General features: G+C 38.5%; 2 protein-coding genes across 2 annotated transcripts in view; one reads left to right on the forward strand and one right to left on the reverse strand.

The window, feature by feature from the left end:
* LOC148861889 (adenine phosphoribosyltransferase-like protein, putative (DUF2358)) overlaps window positions 1–12,489 on the forward strand; it is a 32,645-nt gene extending 20,156 nt beyond the window's left edge. Inside the window, exons 5-8 of the mRNA XM_088983710.1 lie at window positions 9,131–9,213; window positions 10,559–10,605; window positions 11,867–11,945; window positions 12,047–12,489. Of these exons, the coding sequence (XP_088839836.1) occupies window positions 9,131–9,213; window positions 10,559–10,605; window positions 11,867–11,945; window positions 12,047–12,136 (299 nt within the window). The 3' untranslated portion in view covers window positions 12,137–12,489. The remainder of the gene's footprint in view (window positions 1–9,130; window positions 9,214–10,558; window positions 10,606–11,866; window positions 11,946–12,046) is intronic.
* A 2,981-nt stretch (window positions 12,490–15,470) lies between these two features.
* Window positions 15,471–16,448, reverse strand: LOC148861890 (uncharacterized). The gene has a single exon (XM_088985078.1). The coding sequence runs from the start codon at window positions 16,446–16,448 to the stop codon at window positions 15,471–15,473; it is 978 nt and encodes a 325-aa protein (XP_088841204.1).
* Between the last annotated feature and the right edge of the window lie 3,517 nt (window positions 16,449–19,965).

A 19,965-nucleotide genomic window follows, 5' to 3' on the forward strand; every position in this document is an offset into this window, starting at 1 on the left:
TGGCTTTGTTGCTCAGGGGGAGTATGGGAAAGTTTGCTATCTTCATAAGTCTCTGTACGGGTTGAAGCAGAGTCCTCGCACCTGGTTTGGAAAGTTTAGTCAGGCAGTCGAGAATTTTGGTATGAAGAAAAGTAAGTCTGATCATTCTGTTTTCTTCAAGCACTCTGTTGCCGGCATCATTTTGTTAGTTGTGTATGTGGATGATATTGTCATTATGGGGAGTGATACTACAGGGATTTCATCCTTTAAATCCTTTCTCCACACTTAGTTTCATACCAAAGATTTGGGAATGTTGAAATACTTCTTGGGTGTTGAGGTAACAAGAAGCAAGAAGGGAATATTCTTATTTCAAATGAAATATGTACTTGACTTGTTGTTTGAGACGGGAAAGTTGGGAGCTAAGCCATGTAGCACTCCAATGGTTCCTAACTTGCAGCTTACAAAAGATGGTGAATTATTTGAAGATCCTGAGAGATATAGAAGATTGGTTGGAAAGTTGAATTATCTTACTGTAACTCGTCCAGATATTGCGTATTCAGTTAGTGTGGTGAGTCAGTACATGTCCTTTCCAACAGTTAATCATTGGATAGCTGTTGAACAAATTTTGTGCTACTTAAAAGGAGCACCTGGGCGAGGAATTTTGTATGGCAATCATGGTCATACTAGAATTGAATGTTTTTCAGATGCTGACTGGGCAGGATCCAAGGAAGATCGAAGGTCTACTTTAGGTTATTGTGTATTTGTTGGAGGGAATCTAGTTTCATGGAAAAACAAGAAGCAGAATGTTGTCTCACATTTGAGTGTAGAATCAGAATATAGAGCTATGGCCAAATCTGTGTGTGAAATAATGTGGATAGATTAGCTTCTAACTGAAGTAGGTCTTAAAACTTCAGTACTAGCCAAGTTGTGGTGTGATAACCAAGCTGCTCTTTACATTGCATGTAATCCTGTTTTTCATGAACGAACTAAGCATATCGAGATTGATTGCCATTTCGTTCGTGAAAAGATTCAGCAAGGTTTGATTTCCACAGGTTATGTGAAAACAGAACAACTGGAAGATGTCTTCACGAAGGCTCTTAATGGGGTTAGGGTTGATTATCTTTGTAACAAGCTAGGCATGATTAATATCTATGCTCCAAGCTTGAGGGGGAGTGTTACAGACTGTATAATTAAAATAGGAAGATGTTACAGACTGTATAATTAAAATAGGAAGTAAATACTAGGGAGATATGATGTTACAGGCTGTATAATTAAAATAGGGAGTAAATACTAGGGAGATATGATTTATCTTGATTGTAGGACTGATTTGTAGGAATTTGATTAGTCTTCTTTCCTAATATATTCTTTCATAACATAGAATTTGTAACTTGTATATATACATACGAGATTGATGAATAATACAACAAATTCTTCTTCTTCCTCTGTTTACTCTTATTTTACAGAGGCATTATCTTATCCAACGGGAGTTTGTGTTGTATTCAGACCATGAAGCATTGAAACACCTTAACTCCCAAAAGAAGATAAGGGGAAGACATGCTAAATGGGTTAACTTTCTACAAAAATATAATTTTGTTTTGAAGCATAAGGTTGGACAACAAAACCGGGTAGCTGATGCTCTTAGTAGGAGAGTTCACTTGGTGTCAACAATGTCTACTAATGTTGTGGGATTCAGCTCCATCAAAGGCCAATACCAAGATGACCCTTATTTTGGCCCTATTTGTAGAAGCTATACAGCAGGTGACAGGGATATTCAAGTCAAGTTTGTGTGGAATGATGGTTACTTATTCATGGGCAATAGGTTATGTATTCCATCAGGATCCTTGAGGGCACTACTCATTGCTGATTTGCATTGCAAGGGAAATTTTGGTCGCAAGAAGACACTTGAAATGGTGCAAAAGGTACTTTTAGCCAAGGCTACAAAAGGATGTGTTCTATTATGTTGATAAATGTCACAAGTGCCAAACATCTAAGGGGCAGCATCAAAATGCAGGTTTGTATCTTCCCTTACCCATACCATAAGCACCGTGGGCTGATATTACTATGGATTTTGTGTTGGGGTTGCCAAGAACAGCTAGGGGTAATGACTATTTTTGTTGTGGTTGATTGTTTTTCTAAAATGACCCACTTTATTGGTTGCCAAAAGACTTCTAATGCTTCTCATGTAGCTAACTTGTTTTTCAAAGCAGTTGTTCGGTTGCATGGATTGCCAAGATCTATCACATTAGATCGTGACACAAGATTCCTTAGCCACTTCTGGAGAAATTTATGGAAGCGTATGGGTACTACCCTATAGTACAACAACACATTTCACCCACAAACAGATGGACAAACTGAAGTGGTTAACCGAAGTCTAAGCAACTTGTTGAGGAGCCTAGTTAGAGACTACTTAAAGCAATGGGATCTCATCCTACCCCAAGCTGAATTTGCCTTCAATGGTTCAATTAATAGATCTACAGGGAAGACTCCTTTTGAGGTGGTGTATGGTAGGTCACCTAAAAGTATTGTTGATCTAGCTCCTATAACAGGGTTGCGGCGAGTGAGTGATGATGCCAGAGCTTTAGCTGAATCCATTCGAGAGATTCAAGAAAATGTACGATAGAAGTTGAAAGAAAGCAACCAAAGGTATAAAGAAGCTAAGGATAAGCATCGTCGGATGAAAGAGTTTCATGAGGGTGATCTAGTCATGGTTTATTTGCAGCCTGAGAGGTTTCTTGTTGGGACCTACCATAGGTTGAAGCAGAAAAAGATTGGTCCATGTCAAGTGTTGAGACGGTTTGGTGACAATGCATATGAAATTGAACTACCAACTAATTTGTCCATTTCACCCATTTTAATATAGCAGACCTCTTTGATAACCATGGGGACCTAGAACCATCAACAAAGGATGGGTGAGGACAAGCACAAAGGGCCAAAAGTTCTAATGAGTTTGAACAAGTAGAGGGTGTAGAAGATGTCTGAGTCACCAACACTCGAAATGGGGCCTATTTTAGGTTCTTGGTCAAGCGGAAAGGGAAACCATCAATTGAGAACTTTGGATTAGTGAAGAGGAGTTTGTGAAGCTAGATGGAAACATGTGCAAGGCTGCTAAAATTGCTGCTAGTACGGGGTCAAGCTCTTTTTAACCTGGTGGGAATGATGAGGCAAGAAAAAAAAGAAAAAAGAGAAATGTGTGTATGTATTCTGTTTTGCATGTTTTTCTTGTAATATGATCCCAAATTGTTGTTTTTGGGTAGCTTTATTGACAGTTTGGGACCAGGGGTATTTTCGTCATTCTATAGTCAGATTTTTGGTCAGGGGCAGTTGGGTGCATTTCTATTGGGTCTTTTTGTAACAAAAGTAATCTTTTAGGGGTTCATTTGAAGTTATTGTTCTTAAGGAGTAGTTGGTGAGAGGGAAACATTCTAGGGGCTTATGTATAAATATTTTAACTAGCTTGTCCAGCAAGCTAGTGAGTCTTATAAAAGAGAAGGGGGCTGTTTTTGTAGGGGTCTTTTGGTTCTTTCTCTCATTTGAGCTGTAGCTTAGCCCAACTAGGGTTTTCAAGCATTGGGAGCTTGGGTTTTGAGGAGTTGACCCATTTTGGCACCTTCCAATCCCTTTATCGCTGCGTGTCCGCGCGGGAGGCCAGTTTGCTGCCATTGTTACTGTAGCGGAACTGTTTCAGTAGGAGTTTCACTTTAGGTTCAGGTTTGAAACCCATAAAAATCCAACTTATTTTGTAGTTTTCAGCTTGGTATTTCTTGTGCTTATTGCTGTATACTTAAGGTACTGCATTTAACTTGTCTTATTGTCCACATCACGAATTCTCTTTTCTTTTGGGTCAACTCCCGCAAACCCTTGGATACTGGCTTGAATTTGATCTTTGAGACAATCCTAAATTGGAGCCCTAGCTTTCACTCTCTTCAAACTTTGATTTCCTAGCTGAGACATCTTAGCTGCTAGTGTCCCACCCTCTTGTTCTAACTTGGGCATTCTAAACTCCTTGTCATTTACTGTCACTTTGGATTTCACCAGTAATTTGGGGAACAATCTCCTTGTCTGACTACAGGCTCGGTTTTGTCTTCTTCGGATGAACCTCAATCTTCTTTTTATCAACAACAAATGTTCACCATCCTAAGAAATTTTTCTTTTTATTTTTTTTTAGCGCAAACCATTGGGATCTGACACCTGGGTTAAATCCCTCCCAGAAACCGTGAGGTGAACCTTGGACATCATCCTTGCTTTCCCTTCTTTTTTCCTTTTTTTTTGTCTTAAAAAACAATTTTGATGATCGACTCTCCAAGTTACCAAATACAGATTTACAAAAACAATAACCTGGGTTAATCTTTAACTGACCAGGGCTCTCTGTCCAACACATCCTCCAGATCTTCTGCATTGTGAAATTTGATCCACAACATTTCACCTTCTACCAGTTCTATCTTGTACTCCTCTGACGTCCACAATCAAATCCAATATAACCGTTGCAGAACTCCTCCAGTGTTAAGCAGTTTATCAGATAAAATCCTTCCATAACAAATTGCACGTTGCAATGTTCTTCAACGACTCTGTTTTCTTAAGCACATTCACCTTCTTAATCTTACTCTCTTCCATATCCTAATTGATTTCGTTTTCTCCCAAGATTTCGTCGCCTTCTTCTTTGTTTCTGTAGAGATGTAGAACGATAATGTGGTCCCCACTACTGCATGTCTATTTATTGTTGTCAGTATGTTAGCTGGATTAGTTGGTAGTTATTTTTTATTATTTATAGCTTATAGAAGCAGTAGGGGTAATACTGATTTTTTACCTTGTTTTAAATCATTAGTATAAATAGTTGAGTGGGGCGACAATCTCAGCCATGACTAGACCTGTTCATGGGCTGGGCCGGGCCGGGCCGGGCGGGGCTCGGTCCGGGCTTTCACTCTGCATTAACAGAATTTTTGTAGGCCTGAGCCCAAGTCCGACCCCACCAACGGGCCTACAACTTGGGCCCAAGCTCGGGCCCGAGCCCAAAGCCCAAGAGAGACAGGGAGAGAGGAATCGACTTACAGAATAGAGAGAGAGAGAGAGAGGAACAGAGAGAAATCTGTTCGACTTCTATGAGAGAGAGGAAGATAACGAGAGAGAGAGAGAGAGGAGAGGACCTGGTCACTCCACTCGTCAACACTCAAACGACAAACAATCTTACCTCTTTCGAGAAACCCATTTCTGTGAGACCTGTAGAAACTCTCTTGTTTTGTTTCCTGCTTAGATTTTCTGGGTAGTTTCATACTTTTTCTTCTAGCTTTTTCTCTTACCCAGTTCCTACACTTTGAACTCTTCTGGCTTTAGCTATTGCACAGGTTCAGAAGGATGAATATTACACTAGGACCGATGTTGTTTCTTTTACTTTTCCTTTCTCTGTTCCTTTCATCCTCTGCTTTGCCATCATGGACAAGTTACACTTTCTGAGAGTCTTTCGTTCTTGCAATGATCTTCCCGTTTTGAGTTCCTTTATTCACTGGAACTACAACCCATCTTCACCGTCAGTCATTGGTGGCACCGATTAGAGTTGAAAGTGAGAAAGAATGAAATATGAGAAGGGTTTGGTTTAGGAATTTAGGGTTTAAAAGCTATATATATATATATATATATATATAAAAGTCGGGCCGGGCTTTTGTGACAAATCTCGAGCCCGACCCGTAAAATAGTCGGGCTCGGGCTTTTAGGCCCGAGGTCAAGCCCGCGGACTAATAACTATGTACAAACCCGTCCGGGGGTCGGGCCGGGCCGGGTCAGCCTGTCGGGCTACCCGGCCCATGAACAGGTCTAGCCATGACCCACACTCTTCTCTGAATCTTCTCCTCTTCGTTTCTCTCTTCTTCTTTTATTCTCTAAATTATTTATTGTTTAATTAAGATCTAAACTAAGATTGATTGCAATCTTACTAGACAACTTGGTATCAGAGCCAGCCTAGGGCTTCTCATGCGAGTTTAATCAGGCTGACTGCATGAGAACTTCCTAGGTTTGGAAGTTTTAGAAAAAAAGGTCAATCAACTAGTTCTTGGAGATTGCTGGTAGAGTGCAACAAATGCTCAAGGGATTGTAGAGCCTTGGAAGGTGTCCAGTGATAAGGAAGAATCAGAGGAAAGAATAAACATATATTGGAGGTGGCTAGAAGCATTATGCTTAACTAAAATGCACCTATACGTTTTTGGGGAGATGCTATTCATACAACTGTATATCTCATCAACCGAGTTCCTTCACGAGTCCTAGACATGAAAGTTCCATTTACCTTATTATATCCTAATAAGGAGATGTTTACTATTCCCCTTAAGACTTTTGGATGTACTTATTTGTTCAGATCCTTGAGCCTCATCATTCCAAATTTGATCATAAAGCCTCAAAATGTATTTTACTTGGGTATGCACAAACTCAAAAGGGATATTGCTGCTATGAACTTATCTCTAGGAAACAATTTGTTTCTATGGATGTCACGTTCTTTGAGGATGTACCCTATTATCCTAGAGTTTCTTCTCAGGGGGAGAGTAGTGAGATGGGGTCCCATTCATCAGAAATCTACTACTTGTCCCAATCACTGAACGGGAGTGTAGTGAGGAGGGTTGTCAAAGGTGTTGGGATTTGAGGGTGTATCACAGGCGATGGAGGCAGGTTGATTTCGGTCATCAACAGTCCAAGCCAATTCCAATTTCCTCTGTGGCTCCAGATCCAGGTACCACAGTTCCTTTATCCCCCACTACAGATGAAATACCTTCTATTGTTGAGCCTTTTCCTCCTTCATTGGATGATCTTGATCTTCCAATCGTAGTCCGTAAAGGGAAGCACCGTTGTACCTCATCTATAACTCATTGTATTTCCAGGTTTCTGTCTTATGATCATTTGTCTCCATCCTACAAGTCTTTTTTGGCATTTATTGCTACTATTTCCATTCCCAGAACAATGCAGAAAGCCTTGTCAGTACCTGAGTGGAAGGATGCAATGAAGGTAGAGATGGATGCTCTTCTAAAGAACAATACATGGGAGTTAGTTGATCAGCTTAAAGGGAAGAAACCGGTTGGGTGTAGATGGGTGTTTACAATGAAACATAATGCTAATGATTCCATTGAAAGGTATAATGCCAGATTAGTTGCAAAGGGGTTTACACAAACATATGTCATAAACTATTTGGAGAGTTTTGCACCAGTAGCAAAAATGAACGCTATCAGAGTTTTACTATCCATTGCAACCAATTTTCTCGTGGCCATTGTTTCAAATGGATGTTAAAAATGCCTTCCTCAATGGTGATTTGCAAGAAGAGGCATGCATAGAGTTACCTCCTAGATTTTATAGTGCAGAAGCAGGGAAGAAGGTCTGTTGACTTAATAAGGCCTTATATGGACTGAAGCAGTCTCCCAGAGCCTAGTTTGATAGATTTAGACAGGCCCTTGAAAAATTTGGCTATGTGCAAGCTCAATCAGAGAACACCCTTTTTATTAAGAAAATGAATTCCTCCTTAACTCTACTTGCTGTATATGTGGATGATATTGTAGTGACAGGGAGCAATACTTGTGAAATTGTCTCTCTTAAGCAACTACTTCATCAAGAATTTTAGGTCAAAGACTTGGGAGAACTATGCTATTTTCTAGGCATTGAAGTAACACGATCTAAACATAGGATTTTTGTTTCCCAAAGGATGTATGCTCTTGATCTTTTGGAATAAATTGGGAAGCTAGGTGTTAAACCTGCTGACACACCTATTGAACAAAATCATAAGATCAGTGTAGAAGGTGGAGAGCCACTTGAAGATAAAGTTATGTTTTAACGGTTGGTTGGTAAACTACTCTATCTTTGCCTAACACGGCTAGACATTTCTTATGTAGTCAATGTTGTTAGCCAGTATATGCATTCTCTCAAAACCACTCACCTACTTGCAGTTGAGAGGATACTGGCTTATTGGAAGAGATGTCCATGTAGAGGTATACTCTTCAAGGATAATGGTCACATGAAAAAAGAAGTTTACACAGATGCTGATTGGGCTGGGTGTGTTGATGATAGAAGATCTACCTCTGGGTATTGTGTTTTTGTAGGAGGAAATCTTGTCTCTTGGAGAAGTAAGAAACAAAATGTTGTTGCTCATTCAAGTGCTGAAGCTGAATTCAGATCTATGGCAAATGGTGTGGCTGAAGTGTTATGGTTGATATCCCTATTTGAGGAGCTGGGTATTGCTTATGAGAAGCCCCTGATGCTGTATTGTGATAATTATGCAGCTATTAACATTTTCCACAATCCAGTACAACATGACAGAACTAAGCATATTGAAGTGGATCGACACTTTATCAGAGAGAGAGTTGCTTCCCAAGAAGTGTGTCTTCCATATATCGCCTCCAATATGCAGCTTGCAGATCTCTTCACCAAGGCAGTTACAAAGACCAAATTGGAGACTGACTTATGCAAGTTGGGAATGACTAATATCTACTCCCAACTTGAGGGGGAGTGTAGAGATGTAGAACAATAATGTGGTCTTCATTGCTGCATGTCTATTTATATTGCTGTTAGTATGTTAGCTGGATTAGTTGGTAGTTATTTTCTGTTATTTATAGCTTATGTAAGCAGTAGGGGTAATACTGGTTTTTTACCTTGTTTTAAATCATTAATATAAATGGTTGAGTGGGGCGACAATCTCAGTCATGACCCACACTCTTCTCTGAACCTTTTCTCTTCTTCATGTTCTCTCTTCTTCTTCTCCCCTTCTTTTATTCTCTGCATTATTTCTTGTTTAATTCAGATCTAAACGAAGACTGATTGCAGTCTTACTAGACAACTGTTTCCACCACCAACTCTCCTAACTGAGCACCACCAACTCTGTAATTTACCTAATATCTTGGACATATGCATTAAGAATTAAATTTCCAGGCTCAGTTTGGAAGGAGTACAAATACAAATATGTAGAGTGCAAAACTTTACATTTTGTATTATTTTATATGTATTTATACTGTTCATATTTGTATTTGTACTCCTTCCAAACTAAGCCTAAACATCTACATCTGACTCTTAGTACATCCCTTCTGAAGTGACATTTGATGATTTCAAAGACAACTGAAGGTGCTTAGTGTGTATAAGAGAACACATAAGATTGAGATAAATCAGCTGACTTTTATGTTCTTCTGCCCTTCAGGTAAGGATTTGTATGCACGCAACTTGAAATTGCTTGTTCCTTTCTTTGATCGTCCATCAATTGTACTACGAAAGATTGAGAAGGTATCCAAAAATGTGAAATCTTATTTAGAAAAAACAGTCTTGCCTTTGACTTGAACTAAAGTGATTGGATCTCAAAGTCCATGTTATAAATATGCAGCAATGTTGAGAAAGAGAATGGAACAAATTTTCCCTGTCATTTCATCCAGAATTAGGAGTGAATCAACAACAATAACTTATGAAAATAACTTATGAAAGACAAAGGGGAACCTTGAGTGAATCAACAAAAATAACTTATGAAAATAAATAGTTTTCTTTGAGATTCATTATAAATGGAAGTTGCAAACTAACAGAAGTCTTTAGGATTAATGCAACAATGCAGATCTTTAAACCCTTTATTAGGAAGGTTATCCACCTTCATATGCTTCCATCATACAAGTTGGATTGAACAGCATGTACATGGATTTTTTCCCTCTTTTGAAACTTGTTCATAGATGAGGACAGGAGCTGACATTTTTTTTTTCTTTTCTTTTTGGTTCCATGGGGCTACACAACAGTGGATAGGCCATCCCCCAAACCCATAACCCCTGTTAGAGAATAAAACCTATTCAAGGACCTCACTTAACAGCTTAAGCTTTTAGGTTGAATGGTTCTTTGAGATGGTATCAGAGCCACTTTGACCAAGTGGTCTAAAGTTCAATTCTCGTCACCCCATTATAATTAATTTTCAGCACAAGGTATGGGTGGGCCTGTGCGGTCCATGCTTCAAGCCCAATGGGCTTTCGTGTGAGGGGGCATGTTAGAGAATAAAACCTATTCAAGGACCTCACTTAACAGCTTAAGCCTTTAGGTTGAATGGTTCTTTGAGAACCCCCAACCCAGGTGCAGGCGGGATTCGATCCCAAGTCTCCACTACAACCAGCAGGAGACCTTACCAACCAGCCAGTTTCCACCTTGCAGGAGTTGGCTTTATTTATGATATGGAAAATCTTTCATGGACCATTCATCCTATTTTATGCCCATATGATCTCAATAGTAGATTGTCCTTCCACCATTAGAGACATTACGTTAATATCTCTAGATGTTTTCAGCCCTTGTAAGAGGGTAAGAGTCAGTTCCAGTTTATATGCCCAAACAAGCTATTGCATTTTACTTCATGGTTTCCTAAAATAAATTGTAGAAGAAAGGTTTGTAAGTGGTGGCTAAGATGATTTCTGGGTCAATATTCAGCTTAAGAGTCCCTCAAATGGTGATTTCTTTTCCCTGTCACAACCCTTCTTTGAACTTCTAAATGATTAAGCGACGTTGGTATCACAGAATGTGGTAAATGATATTTTTTATAATTTTTATGGTTTTATCAGTATTGGTAAATTATTAACCATATTAATACTTTGCCTCTTGTATGCAGGGTTTTAAATATGAGTCGAATTTTGTATTGGCAACATGGAAACTAAGGTGTTTAGTCAATGTTTTTTTTTTTTTTTCATTGTATACTTACCCGTCTTTCTTGCCTGTCCTTTCTTTGTAAATCTGTAAATGGGCCAATTAATCTTTCTTTTCAACATAAAATTTTCAGCTTTTAGGAACTCTAAATTGAAAAGGTAATCTGTCAAGAATTCCTTTAGGCTCGGTTTGGGAAGAGTGCAAATACAAGGCTTAGAAATACAGTATACAAGGCTTTTCACTGTACATATTTGTATCTGTACTCTTCCCAAACTGAGCCTTAATGTCAAAAATGCTATGTTAAAAGAAGCATCTAAGTTAGTAATGTCTGAATAGCACTCTGTCATTCAGCACAAGGGTGGCATCCTAGTTGGACATTCACCTCTGGCTTTCATTGTTAAATGTGTTCAGATCACTACAGTTGTCCCCTTCCCCAAGTTCTGTGAGTAAAGCAAGATATCTTTGGGAACTTCAATTATTATTCATGATTAAAATTATTTATATAAATGAATGGCAATGCTTTTACTTCTAGACTTCTAGTTGTTTTAGATATTATCGCATAGAATAAATAATAAATGGTTGGTAAACTTGATGTTTCTATTAGATAATAATGATTAATGAAACATATTGGAAATCTATTATTATGCTATTGTGGAAATTGAATCTAGTATCTTTTCCTTGAATGCCCATTATCAGACAATACATCATTTGTGAAGCTGGAATAAAACTAGTATAGAAACTAATAGAATGACACCTGTTGGAAAATGTTCACTCAATTTTCTTATAGAAAACCTGCCAAATAAAATCCATAGAGGCATCTTATCCACTAATACATCTTTCTGAATATCCAGAAGATGTATCTGGTGTCAAAATTCATCATATAGCTATTAGCTACCTCATGTCATGTGGTAATGCTGTAATGGAACTCCACAACTGTCCATATCCCATCATGAGTTCGTAAGGGGAAAAACCATATGACTCTTCTGCCACGCTTTCTTTTTAATGAACATCTTCACTTGACAGACTAGCTGAATTGGTTATCTAACCCCATTTTCTCTCCCTAGAAAAAAGGTAAGTAATTTCTTTTTAGTTACAACAATATTGAATTGTATGTGTGGTTTTTCTGCTGGATTACCTCAAGTTCCTTGCATTCCTGTTCGTTGTTACCCATGTGTGTGTGTTGTTTTCTGCTGGATTACCTCAAGTGCCTTATATGCTTGTTTCTTGTTATCCCATAACTGCCATACTGGTTAGATAACAAGTTAATTTGCAGGACCTACTTGAAACTTCCTTGGAGACCCCTTATTTCAATAGAAGGAAATACAGTCTACGATTTAAATGCTGATTTCAAAGTAAGAAAAACATTTCCCAAGCAACAAATTGTTTTGAGTCAATGTGCTGTGTGATTTACCATTTTACATATTCCTTTGTTGTTGATATCATCATTTGGCAGATTGTTAGACATGTTGAGAGTTGGAATGTGTCCGCACTTCAACCAGTTGGACAAATATTTACTCCTAGTTTTGGAAGGCATGGAGAGTGAATACTATTCTGCAAAAAAGTTGTATAATGGGATCTAGAATGAAACACTACTGAACTGTGCCTTAATCACAACTTTTTGGGGTTGTCTAGAGAAATCCTTTCCTGCCATTGTTCTCTAAGATCTAGAGTGAAATGCTGGGGTAATGTCTGTTACCACCTTTACTGCATGTAGCACTTGGAGCTGGGTCTTTCACGGTTTCACCCATTGTTTGTAAATTCTAATTGGTAGTTTTAGCAACCTGTAAATTATGTAATCCTCGAATTCATAGAAAACTGACGTATACAAAAATGACTAGATCAAGTGTACTGGCCTTTCACTGTGATAGATAAGCTATTTATGTTTCTTGTTTTTTCTTTCTTTCTTTCTTAAGTTATTTGACATTATTACTTCTAGTGGGTCCCCCCGCCCCCCTAATTTGCACATAGCACATTGATAAAAAACAAAAAGGACAATGCTGAAACCAGTCCTGACTCCTGAGGTTGTCAGTTTTGGCCAGTTACTAACCTCAAACCACCCTTACATGTTTGGGTACTTGTGTATGGTCTTCAGGACCGGACAAACCTTGCTGAAATTCAACTGTAAAAGGTTGAAAGATACCAACTTGGGTTTGGGACATGTGGGACCTGGTTAGTGTTTCATAAACCAAAAGCCAGATCTCCTGCGTTGCATCCAGTTGAAAAGATTCAATGGTTTTAATTGGTGGTTTGCAGTCTGCTTAATAAAATGCTGACCCATTTTTAGAGTGGTTAACAAAGTTTGTTTGGTATGACCTTCCAGGGTTCCAATTTGGTCCTCCGGTATGTAATACACTGATTTGATTAGTTAGCTAATATAATTCTTCCTTTATTTGTGTGGGGAAATTTTCAATCTGTTTGAGATTTGAACGATCTCGGATACGTGTAATGCCAATAGAGATTAGACCTGGCCCAGGCACTGATTCATTTATCCTGCCAAGTTGAAAAAATCCAACTGGTCCAACCAGGTTTGACAGTTAAAAAAATAAAAAAATAGTGCATGAACTGCATCCTACGAAAAAAAATGTGAATCACTGTTAGAAGTATAGGAGATATTTCCCATAGAATGTGCCCTATGGAATGTGAATCACTGTTTTGGTAGTAAATTTATCTCATGAAAATAGAACACGGGCTCCCTATAGAATGTGCCCCATGTGCCTCACAACACATCCCAACGGTGTATTGAGAACATCTCCCCATGACAAGTATAGGAGATACTTCCAATACACTGAGATGTACATGTGGGGTGTCAATCTGAACTCACCATGTGGTAACCAACCGAGGGGTGACTCATTGGCATGTTGGCTGATTCATTTTAGAATCAATTCTTGTAGCCAAGGTTTAAAATATCGATATGTCTGATATATCGGTAGGGGCATATTGGACGAATTGATACTATTCAGGGGGTCGGTTTAGGGCTCCTCCACCCCCTGAACTGGTCTGACCCCCGATATACCCGCTATAGGGGTGTATTGGAGGGGTCTCAGAATGATATGTATCGGCCAGGCTGTGTTGATACTTTGAACATGGCTTGCAACTACCAATTTAGAGAAAAGGGGAGTTATTAGTGGTGTGTGACACCAAACACAAAAAAGAATCACCATGTAACTAACATGTTGATTTGATATGTCATAAATATTCATTAAATCAAAAGTAGTTGGACTTGTATTTATTTATTTTTTAATCCTGAACGCTGATTTTGTTAAAACAAGACTAAAATTGTAGGTTTTACTTTACATTTTGAAGACATACATGTTTAATATGTCTCCTATACAAAATTAATATTTAATAAATACCGTAAAATTCTCAAACCCGGTTGGTTCTGGAGCCGGTTTCCTTTCCACGTGATTTTTTGACCGTCCACTAAGGGTGGTGCAATAATAATAGCTTGAGTTGGCTAGTACCATCGTCATCATATATGCAAGGGAGCTATAGGAATATGCTTTAATTACCAGAGTTATGACCCGCCAAAAGATGGAGAAGGATCTCTACAATGAAATAATTATTTCTAGTAATTCATTAATTATTTTTTAAACTGTTTGGCACCACTACTCTCAACCATCTAACCTCCACAGATTTTACCAGAGCATATTATAGAATCTATGATATGTTTGACGTTCATGCTTGTGCTCGGAACTTGATAGAGTAACCCGTTTTTCTGTATCTAGAACTCCTGGGCTCATAACTCATTAGGTCTTACTACTGGAAATTGTTTTGTTCGGATTAGGAAGCTTGATTCTGTGCTTGACCGAGTTCTTTAGGAGTTAATTAGGACTAAAATAAGGCCTTCCCACCTCTCAGCTTCCACTAATCACAAGTTCAATTCCAGTTTCCTTCTTTCAAGTTTCAAATTGGAGTTTAATGGTAAGGCCTCTATTAGGCTGACCACCATAAAGATTAACCTCTCAAGATAGTATTTGGTCTGTACTGAAGAACACTAGATCCATCATGAAGAACACCAGAGTCTAGTGATAAAAACACCAGAGAGTCCAAACAGAACAAAGACCAAATCATGCATGTTTCTGGCTTTCTGCTATTGGTGGTTGTGGTGCCGGGTCTTCCGGCCTTGCTTTCTCAGAACCGGCCCCATTGGTTGCTATAATTTAACCTGACAAAGAGTTGATCAAACCTACAGGCTACAGCATTGCTGTTCCTTTATCAGGCTTATTATAAAGGTCAAGTTTCACTTTAATGATGATGGCGTGGGCCTTATTATCTCCATTGTTCATTTATTATCTTGATGAAAGCTGGTAGAGAGTGATGAGAGCTCCTCGTGCTATCTGGAATGAGATTCCTGCCTATGCAGAGGCTACCATCCAGCCTCAACTGGCTATAACTGATCCCTTTTATAAAGAGAAGAAAAAAAAAGCTCCATTAACAACCCAAAAGCAGGAACTATGCATGCGCGCATGGTTTGCCTTGTTGTGAGGGTTTCTAACTTTCCATTACAGAATACAATATTAATTGTAGGCTGTCTGACAATGAATTTTTTGAATTGGGTCTGATCGGTAATAGTAGTTTTTCCCTAAGAATCAATGAGTAGTGGCTGACTGCAGTGATGGAGAGAAAAGTTGGACAATAGACTTATGGAGGTTCCTTTGGATGCATGGCTAGCTTCACACAAAACTGAATTTTCTGAGAATAGAATCTGAATGAATGTATACATAGATGATATATATATATATATATAGTTGAGAAATCGATCTGCACAACATCCTTCATAATAAAGAATCCTCCTTGAATTCGATTATAATTTGTTGAGATAAAAGATATATAATTGGCAAAGTGGCATGCATTTGATGAATTCAAACCTTATAATATTAATCACTCCTCCATGCATACAACAGTAAAGAGAAACCTCCACTCCCAGAAGACCTTGTGGATGAAGAACAAGAGCTCCTACCTCCGTCACTGCTCTCCTCTGCCCACTGCAAGACACTCGAACACGACGGAGAAGGCGATAACGACAGCATCGATGACGAAGATGACATGCTTTTCCTCATCAATTTCTTCTCTGGACCCGCCATCTCCGGCCACACCCCACCATCTCCCACCTGAAACACAAACACTCCATGGCCACTTCCATCTCTTCGGGACCGAGTGACCCAGTTGAAAACATCCCAATAGAATTCGACTTCCGACATTCCAACCAGAATTCGCTCGTTGCCTCTAAAGTTCCAGGCTAATCTCTTCACAACCAAGGCTATCTGACCATCCGCCTTCACTCTCAACACCCCACCGGCGCATTCGATCACAATTTCATGTTTCGACCCCGAGAACTGAGCTGTAGTAGTAAAACTCCGACGCCCGAATACGTGCTCACGACGAGACAGCAGCAACGCAGGCTCGGCGGACGGACACATTTGGACGGCTCCAGTGCGGCGAAGTGCATCGTCTCGGAGGTCGCCGAGGATGAATTCAATGTGGGCATTGCATGCAATAGCGACGTAGAAGCCTGAATCAGGCTCGGCCGAGTTCCTGTTGTACTGAGCCCGAGTGAAGTCCCAGTAAAGCTTCACTCTGTGGTAGTGGTGGCGGTGGCGACTGAGGGAGATGGACTTTGAGCCATGTCGGTTTCGGAAAAATGGGAAGACTGATGGGAGGAGAGAGAGAGTGACGGAGAAGGAATCGTTGGCATGGATGGTCAAGGAGTGGGAAAAGAGAGTCTTGAACCAGGTTAATGTTATAAAAGTAGGGGAGTCGGAGAGTTGAGTTTTGTAAACGCAAGTTATCAGATGTTGTGGCATCTGGGCGTTGAGGGTGAGACTGTCTGGGTTGGTGAAGCAAGAAGGAATCATGATTCCTTACTTGTGCTGATTCTGCTCAAGTTTATACTTCAAAGGTTATAAATTGAAAGGGGTTTTGGGGTTTCAAGTTTAGAGTTCTTCTCAGAGACGAGTTTGAAGTTTGAACTCATGGGGTGTGTTGAGTTGAGGTGGTGGGTGTTTTCCATTACTGGTTCTTGACTAGTTGTTCACTGAGAGTAGAGAGATATGATGGTGGTGCTCTAGGGTTTGATATTTGATGAATATCTTGGTGTGATCGTGGGTTATACTTATTCTGCTGAGGTTGGTTGTTTGGAGCAGTGGTGGGTGTCTTGGATCCTGCGTAACTGAATGAAAGAGGGCTACCTACGTGTGGGTTGTTCAGGGCTTGATTTGCGCCATTGACAGATGGAAAGAGAAGAAAAGTGGAACTAAGAAAAGATTGGTTCAGTTTCTTCTCTCATTAATGCCATGAACGTGAGCTGGGCTGCACTGAACCTGGGTCATCTCTCACCTGTTCCGTTTTTGGACCTTTTCCCTTATTGCCTCCTTTAAAAGGAAGATGGGGCCTTGGAAAACCACTTTTCTGTAGCCTGTAGGGAACGCTGGTCGCTGCACCATGTGGTATGTGGTGTTGTTTACTACTCTTGAGTCTTGACGAAGAGAAGAATGACTGAATGAGTGAGCATCCAGGTGGATGTTTTATTTTATCTTAAAGCTTTAAGCAATCAGACTATGTCGGAAGTTTTACAGACAGTAATTAGTGTTCACAATCGCATGACAATCACATTCTGGCCCGATCGTTTTTTAATCCAACTCTTTTTTAAAATGATTATTAAATTTAGAGCTATCGACTGGTAGGGGTGTCAATGGACTGGTTTTGGATTGGATCCATCCAAGCCAAAATTAATTTGGATGGATTGGACGGATTAACAAGACATTGAATTGTATCATTTCAGACTTAATGATTCAGAGTATTTATTGGATTTGACCGGATCTGGCCTATACCATCAGTAATGAATTTTTAATAGATTGGGTTGAGTCCATTAATAGAACATAAGAATGTATGGATCAGGTTTAGGTTAAGACCAATCTAAATTAAAATAAATTTGAATAGATTAAATGATCCAGACATTGAATTGGATCGGTCCAAAATATTCATTGGATTGGAATATTGATGCTGGTCCATTTGTAATTGACTCACATTAGATTGCATCGGATTGGATCAATTTCAGTCCAATTGACACCCTTGTTGACGAGTCAGTTCTACTCAATAGATTTATCGAATTGATTATATTAGTTCTGGTTCTTTGATTTTATTCTTAGGTTATTACTTACTCCCAATTAAGTCACACTCAAACCTATTATTTTTTGGACCAATGGAGGGCTGACTCATTGGTGTATTAATTGGTTTATTCTAGCATTGACGTAAAATCAAATCCCACAACCAACACTTTGAAGAAAAAAATGTCAGAAGAAGGGCAGGGAATGGCCATTCCAACAAAATGGGAATGAGATTTTGATTCCGCCCCACCAAATAGTTGGAATTCTAATTCTAGACCCTATTCCTGTAAAGCAAACATGGCCTTAGCTTTTTTTATTAATTTAATAAATAATATACAAGATAATTTTGATTAAATACACTTGATTTATTATATATATATATATATATATATATATATATATAAATAGTTTATTATTTTACTGCCATTTTTATCAACATTATATTATCAAAATCCAAATTTAGATTACTATTTTATTTAAATAATTATAGCTATCAATATCTCCATTAATAATCGAGATGTACAGGATGTCCCTTAGCCGACCCCACCCGTTGACGGCCCTAATCAAAATTGTAAGCATTGAAATTTTACCATGTTATGCCACGCATCAGTCACATCGCAATAATGTGTCACAGACGCATGATGTAAGGCTAACTAATACAAGCTGGGAGGAAAAGTGGAAAACAATTTGTATGTTTGGTGTTTGGTATTTATACAATTATTCTTTAAGCTGCTTTAATTTGTGTCAGATTAGAACTGGATTAAATAGTGTTCAGGAGGCCAGATATATATGTATAAGGGTTGATGTGAAAATGCAGTCCAATTTTGTGCTCCAAACAAACACATCCTTAGATGGTCCTGGAAGGTAGGGCCAAGAATTGCCACCCTTTTTGGAACCAATAACAGACAACAACTTTTGAAAATGTGGCTTATGGTGCTTTGAGTTCTGACTTCTGACTTCTGTTCTGAATATCTGTAACTGTAAAGTTTGGATCCTTTAGAGGACCAACTACATCTCTAATTGAAGACATTTAATGTACATAACTACATACGATCTTGTACAATTTTATTAGTATGTAGTTAGCAGCAATCCATCGTGTTAACTACTTAGAATCCGTTTGATTTATAGTTGGAATTGAAATGTTTTGGAATTAAAATTGAAATAGTCTATTTTCATAATCTGTTTGGTTCAAATAAGAATCAGAATGAAAATTGGAATTAGTTGGAATGAGATTGATTTCATTCTCAAGAAATGGTAGGGGTGTTCAAATTTGGTTGATAAATAAAAAACCGAACAGAACCAAACGAAACCGAATAAGCTAATTCAAGTATTGGTTCGGTTTGGTTTTTGTTTTTCGTTTTCTATAAAAAACCAGTTTTTGATTTTGGTTTGGTTTGATTGAAATTTTCAATTAAATCGAACTGAACTGATTTGAAAACCGAATTAATGTTGTTATTTAACCAAGTATATTACATATTAATGTTTTATTTAATATTTTATGCTAATTAATTATTATATTTCCCAATGAACAATTTGTCAATTCCATTAGGTTTTAGGACCATTCTATATTTTAATTAATTAAAACCTACACTAATTATTAATTGTTCACTAGTCATTATATGTTTATTAATCATTAGTTATTTTTGAAAATGGCTAATTGGCCAATTCTCCATTGGCATAGGGCTTTGGTCCTATTTTAACTTTTAATTAATAATAGCTAATTAATTAAAACCATTGGGATTTGGGTCATTCTAATTTTTAATTAATAACACTTATTAGATGCTTATATTTTTATGTGGAATCAGGGCCCAACCAGACCGAAAACCGAACCGAATTCAATTAAGGTCGGTTTAGTTCTAAAATATAATCTGGTTCGGTTCAGTTAAAGGAAATAATAAAATCGACTAGTCGGTTACCCACAGTGACCCGAGATTAAATGGTTACAACCCAACCCGTCAATTAATGGTTGGGTTGGGTGGGTTCCTGGAATGGGTTGAAAAACTGCCACTCCTAGTCATTTCTTTTTCAATGGAACTAAAATGGTTTTGAGCACACTTAAACCCTAGGGCTGTCAATGTCCAAGTAACATGGGCTTGGATTGATTCAGTCAAGACCCATTGGATGATCTCAGATCTCCCAGCTTTGGTCTAAATTGGATCAGATCCATACTAAGTAAACACTGCAGCAAGACAGGGTGAGATCATGTTAGGTGTCTACTAATCAGATAATCAGAAGAGTTCTTCAAGAGGAAAAATGTTGATTTATC

This window comes from Nelumbo lutea, chromosome 4 (genome assembly GCF_056320005.1).
Source record: "Nelumbo lutea isolate HS-2025 chromosome 4, American lotus-T2T, whole genome shotgun sequence".
NCBI lineage: Eukaryota > Viridiplantae > Streptophyta > Magnoliopsida > Proteales > Nelumbonaceae > Nelumbo > Nelumbo lutea.